The sequence below is a fragment of the Trachymyrmex septentrionalis genome, unplaced genomic scaffold, assembly GCF_001594115.1.
Source record: "Trachymyrmex septentrionalis isolate Tsep2-gDNA-1 unplaced genomic scaffold, Tsep1.0 scaffold80, whole genome shotgun sequence".
NCBI classification, from domain to species: Eukaryota; Metazoa; Arthropoda; class Insecta; order Hymenoptera; family Formicidae; genus Trachymyrmex; species Trachymyrmex septentrionalis.
The window spans coordinates 2490851-2497225 of record NW_017305988.1 but is presented as its reverse complement, the minus strand read 5'-3'; the positions used below and the strand labels follow the sequence as shown (position 1 = coordinate 2497225).

At 32.4% G+C, this 6375-nt stretch overlaps 1 protein-coding gene across 1 annotated transcript in view; it reads right to left on the bottom strand.

Moving 5' to 3' along the window:
• Window positions 1–1324: 1324 nt before the first annotated feature.
• Window positions 1325–6375, bottom strand: part of LOC108754644 (ankycorbin-like) — a 9302-nt gene continuing 4251 nt past the window's right edge. Inside the window, exons 6-15 of the mRNA XM_018497106.1 lie at window positions 6053–6299; window positions 4735–5672; window positions 4376–4447; window positions 3718–4221; window positions 3191–3594; window positions 2621–2959; window positions 2393–2484; window positions 2126–2280; window positions 1791–1861; window positions 1325–1593 (exon numbers count right to left, since the gene is read on the bottom strand). Of these exons, the coding sequence (XP_018352608.1) occupies window positions 1429–1593; window positions 1791–1861; window positions 2126–2280; window positions 2393–2484; window positions 2621–2959; window positions 3191–3594; window positions 3718–4221; window positions 4376–4447; window positions 4735–5672; window positions 6053–6299 (2987 nt within the window). The 3' untranslated portion in view covers window positions 1325–1428. The remainder of the gene's footprint in view (window positions 1594–1790; window positions 1862–2125; window positions 2281–2392; window positions 2485–2620; window positions 2960–3190; window positions 3595–3717; window positions 4222–4375; window positions 4448–4734; window positions 5673–6052; window positions 6300–6375) is intronic.

The window sequence follows — 6375 nt, the reverse complement described above, 5'->3', positions numbered from 1 at the left end:
ATGGTGGCACTAGGTTCTCAATGAGAAATGGATTTTCACTGCATACACTGTTCATTTGCCTAAAACCACGTCAACCAACTGATCGATAATCCTTTAAGCTAATGCTTTCATTAGCTGCCTCACTCGCTTTCGCTAATTTGATTGATTCTTATTTTATTTATGTATGTGTGTATGTATGTGTTGTGTGTGTGTGTGTGTGTGTGTGTATAACCAGAAACTAGAAATTAGAAATGTATAAACTAGAAACTAATTGTTCACAGTGTCTGAAAAAGTATCAAATTTTGATATTTTTAATTACACATGAATAATCTAGATATTTTTCTATTAATATATAATTATTATATAAACAAATAATTTATAAATGTATAACCTTTCATAAATATAAATTACTAGAGTTCTGCAACAAATAGAATTTAGTTTTAATTATAAAATCCTTTAATCATACAGGGAAACACAAATATATACTTAATTTTATAGTTTTACAGTTTCATATTAAATATTAATTTTTCAGATCAGTAGATACAAGGCAAAAAACATGTTATAGCATAATTAATTTTCATTTATTCATATTTTTATACAGAATATTATTTTACAGCTAGAGAACACACAGAATATATAAGTCGGATATTTTATTTTATTAAATAAATTTTTCATTTGTAACTTTTTTGTATCATGGCAACAAATTCTTTTCATATAATATTAAATTTTAGGATTTAGCGCAGCATTCAGGATAAAACGACGTTCTAGTTCTTTCCTTTTTTTCTCTTTTTCTCCCTCAATCGATTGCAGAAAATTTACAAACTACTGCAGTTATTCAGGTACGAAACTATAATCATTTTCACTCATATATATACATGTATATATGTATATGTATATAGAATATATATATATATGTAAGAATATATATACATATGTAGAATATACATATGTATGTAAATAACGCATAATACAAATCAATTTAACAGTACGCATAATTTAACTTTTCACTGATCTATAAATTTTGTTTTGTCTGGCAGTTTTTATATATTTCTTATATTATATTTTTGTGCGCAAAGCAAATTTATTCTCACGAAGAATATTCGGTTAAAAAAAAAGTATATCACACTCAGCTTTTTTTTCGAATGTCAACATCTAAAATAGAAAACCTCCTTTACCAAAGAATGAACCAATATACATCAATTATTACACTATATTTTTTACAAACATTAAGTCTATTGCGCTACTTTTAAATGTACTGTTTTATTTCTTTAAACGCACGAAAATTATCTTTACTGTTAATATCTTTTTTCAAAAATGTTACATGAAATAATAGAAAATGCCCTTTATCTATGACTCGGATTATACAACCTTATATCAATTTAATCATTTTTCCCAAGAAAATATTGGAGAAAATTACTATTCGTTGATTACCAGAAAAGCCTGATATATTTAGACACTCTTTGCATTTCTTTGTATCACGCAAGATGATTTAGCTTTCTCGACGTCTTGCGTTTCACCTCTTACAGTAAATGTAACGAAATATCTTTTGGTACGATCCATTTTCTCAGTCGGAAGAGCAATCACTTGTTTTTCCTCTCCGTGTGTCACTTCCACCTAAAAGACGAAGAATAACATGTAAAAAGATTTGAAGTAACAATATGCAACTTTCGTGTAAAACATTAGAGATTAACAAGTTGTTCATTTTAATCACAAATTAAGATTAAATTTTAATGTAACAATATGTAATATTTTTTTGTTTATTATAACAGAGTTATCAGTTCAGATTTATGTTTTTCTCCTCATATCGTTACCGTCATTTGCCCTCTGCCGCGACTCTCTATTTTCGGAAGATGGTCCGCTCGATCTGGGACGCCTCCACCCACTGCAATTATAATCTGCATTCACGTTACAGAAACTGACTCTTTTCGGGCTTTATGTACATATATATAAACGATTATAAATCTTAAAAATTGAATAATTGTTTTAGCAATAACATAATTTACAAAAAAAGAGACATGCAAGAATGTTTTTTTTTTTAATCTTTAATTGAATACTTTGAATATTCAAATATGAGCGTAATTACAGTATAATAAAGATATCTCGAAAGTAACGCGTGTTGTACCCAAATGATAATATGTTAACATACGGTAGGTATATATTGGAATAGAGGTGTAAGCGCTGGTTGCGTGATGACAACGATGAGTTTTTTGCGTGCATTGCTTGGCTTCGGTACAAAAGTCTGGAGTAGTTGGTCTTCCCTGCAATCTTCTTAATTGCTCATACAGAAACGCTTCGAATTCTCTACAATTATAGTTTCGTAATATTAAGTTATATATCAATTATACTAATAAAATTATTATTAAATACTATAAACAAAAATCTGTGCAAAAATTATTTAATTTAATAATTAAACCTGAACGTCAATGGCCGATCATATTTTGCAACGCCAAGAGTAGGTCCAGACATTCCCGATTTGTGGAAGGCGTCCACCTGAAAAAGATCGCTCTGCAAATTTCGCGAAATATGTACATCAACGATAATAATTATAGGGAAATGTTTAATTTCTTTTTTTTTCTGTGATTTCTATGAAGGAACGTTCTATATTTGCATTACAATATTAATAATGGTTACAGAGTCTCACCTGCCTTTTCACTAAGACATGTTCGTTTGCTCTACCGTGACGAATCTGTAATCTTTTCAGTTCCATCAATTGAAAAAAAATTTTTCTTTCGAGATGATAACGACGCAGACTAATTTGCACATCTCTAGTAATAGTCTCCATATTGAGAGCTTGCTGTTTCGCTGTATTTGGACAACATCTTATGTTTCGTCTTCGTGGAATTCTCGATATTCTCGGGCTTGGTTCTATCCCACTGTCTCTACCTCCGCTATCGCGACGATGTTTCCTCCACATTCGTTCTCGGTGACTGCCATCAGCATTTTCGATCGTAACTAAGCGGCTGGTAGTTGTTGATTGTACCTAACAATAATAATGTTCGATCGATATTAAATATTTATTGTAGTCATAAGTAAAATTAAAAACAAAATTAATAATTTTTATTTAAAATACTGATGTTTTTTTATTTAAAAAATGTTTAAATACTATATAATAAGCATCAATGTATGTTTATAAAAGTATAAATTTAATAATGCACATAAAACACATTTAGGATTAAAATAAAATTTAACAGGTGTAAGTTTTTTTAGTTACTTGAGGCAAAGAGTCGATTCTTGAAGTTCTAGATGCACCCAAAGCTGTGTTAGGAGTCTCTTCCTCACTAGTGCTTGGCAAAACTCGCATTACACCAATTTCATTATCTTCTTCATGTTCTGTCTCATGTTCCATATCCTCCCCGAGAGCTTCCCTGATTTCTTTGTCGACTTCGTCTTCATCCCATTCTGGACTGTCTAACACCGCGATTATTGCACTTTGATGAAGTGAACGCTCCTCAGAACTTTCAAATGGATGTCTTTTCGTCGATGACTTTGAAGAAGACTTTCCTGTTCTCAGATTCCTTCCCGTAGATGGTCTTGAATGTCTCGTTTTCTCCGATCTCGAAAGCTTTGGAGAACTCGAAGAACTATCGTCGATATTGTAGCGAAAATCTTTATCTCCTGAAATTTTTGTTCGATAAACAGATTTTTGTTTATTCGAAATCGCTATTATGTATATGTGTATATATATATATATATTGTAACTTATAATATTTAAATATCTAATATTTTTCGGCAATTTACCTGCTTTAGTTTCTAATTGTTCTCCGTCGTCTCTTTCAATTCGTTCCGACTTTTTGTCACGTGGCGAACCCGTCCTTTCTGGAGAATAACTTTCTTCCACGTTCAACGTTGACACTCTCGATTCTGTTGATGACAAATCTGCGGATTTTCCACGCGCGGAATCATCTAAATTTTCTTTGTCGTCGTCTGTCGATCGTTCGGTAAGTGCTAATGCTTCCGTTTTCTGTGTCTCATCCGTCTGCATTTTTTGCAAAGATTTGATATCATCGCGTTTATCTTTGTCCTCTTTTGATTCAGCATCTTTCACCTCCTTACAAATCGCTTGTACACTTTCGACATTTTCTTTCAAATTGCTTACAGTTTGATGCGCATCGGATTGTTTTAAAGCCTTCGATTCTTTATCGTCTAATAAAGTTTTTTTAGTTGCCATTTTTCCATTCTGCTGCGAATCTTCAGAAATTAATAATTTTCCATTTTCCTCATCCGGACCCGTGATATGCTTTACTGTAACCGTAAAATTTCTTTGAACCTTCGAAATTGCAATATTTTATACTTATTTCATTTCCGTTTTTAAAACTGTCTTTCTCTTTATCGAATAAATCTTTAGTAGAACCGGATTTGAAGATATTTAAATCGGATAACTTATCAAATGTCTCACCTTCGATTGCTTCTTGCTTTTCGTACAATGTGCTATCACTCGGTATTACACTCTCGAATGTATCTAACCTACCTAAAAGGAAGATTACTATAGCTAATGGTTAACAAACACATTAATGTATTAAATTCAATGTATGATCAATGACTGAAAGATTATTACTATAATTTACAACTTTATTATTAATTTATAACTTTAATTTACTTTCTACACAGCACAGACCTCCAAGGAATATGTTAAAGAACGTCTATAGGACATTCTATTCTAGTCTATAGGATATTCTATGTACATCCTAAGGCTGTTCCTTGGATAAAGTGTGCTGTGTGGACTTGCAACAAAAATTATTACGTTTAAATTCTTACTTTGCGTCTGATTAATTATATTTGCATCTTCCATGCTGACAGGCATCGTTATTTTATCCTTTTCATCCTGAACTTCTTTATTAATTTGCAAACTTTCTTGCGTTATTTGCTGTAATTTTTCCTCTGAAATATCGTGCGTATTAATCTTGTGCGGCAATGCGACCTTACTTTTATCTGAAAAACTGCTGTCTTTGAAAGTTTCCTTTGTTTCCTCTATCACTGTCGTGCTTTTTTTCAAAACATTAGAACTCATCTCCTTTGTAGTTTTCTGCACTGACTTTGGAGTGTCAGGCATCTGATCTTTGTGAACCATCGCTGTGACAATCACTTGCTCTACGGTTTCCTGACTAGTACTATCTGTCGCGTCTCTTCGATATCGAGATTCTGTTATCCTCTCGCTGCCACTTTCTTCCTCTTCAACCGAAAAATGCTTCGGCTCTTCTACTACGACACTTTTTTCTTCCTTGTCCGGCGATTCATCTCGACCTACCGTAGTCTTATCTTTATCGAATATTTTCGACTTGCTGGATTTAGACATTTTTTTAGAGCTACGTTTGTGCGTTTTAGTCAGTTTTGTCTCCTTTGTGCATTCTCTAGGTGTCTTCGATCTTCTTCCAGATACTACTTTTTCACACTTTTTTTCCAATGATCTTTTCACTACAATCACCTCTAAGCTGTCATCGCTTACGCTTTGATCATCATCATCTAATTCTTTTCTCAAGTTACTTTTTGTTTCCGTTTCAAAGCTTTTGTTCTTCTCGTGTTGTTTTTTTGCATGCTTCCGATGGTTGGCTGCTCCATTTTCAGTGTCATCGTGAGAATAATCACAACTATCTGATTCGAACGATGAATTCGAATATTCCTCTTTATGTCTCGTCGACACTCTTCTACCTCGTTTTTTTTGCAGATTGTGATCATTGATGGTATTATCGTCATATCTACTGATTTATACATAATTTTAAAATTTAACACCGTGCAATCGATACTTTTGTTAATGCAATACAAGAGGCATTTAGAAAATGACACAACTAATTTCCATCTCTATTATTTATATTCAACCACCTAAATTTCTTTTGGAACGTAAATTAAAAACTCGCTATATAACTTAAAGAAGAAAAAATTATTCTATTAACTATTATTATATCGTCATTGATAATTTGTAAATAAAAAATAAAATGTCAGTATCTCGTAAAAGTAATAAGTATATTTTTATGTATCACAATTGTGAATAGAGAAAAAAAAGGTTTATTACATTTCAAATGTTACATTTCCTTTCGTATTATTTTGCATTGCATTAATGAGGCAATATCCGTTTTACCGTGCGGATTCGCTTCGAGCTCTTCTGTCATTCTTTTTCGAAGATATCTTCGACAGACGCACTTCTTCCTCACTAAAACTCCGACTATCCCGACGAGTCACCTTTTTCAGATTCCCTTTTCGCCGTGTTCTTCTTTCTATCCATCGCTCTTCATAATATAGCTCGGGATGCTTGTGCCCTCGAGCTCGTCTACAAGGACTACTATCGCTGGCAGTGCTACTCTCGTCCTGTTTTATTCGGACCTTTGCTGTAAAAACTAAAATCATTTCAATGACTTACTTCGTTATAATAGTAAGGTACTACTAAAATATATTGCGATGGAT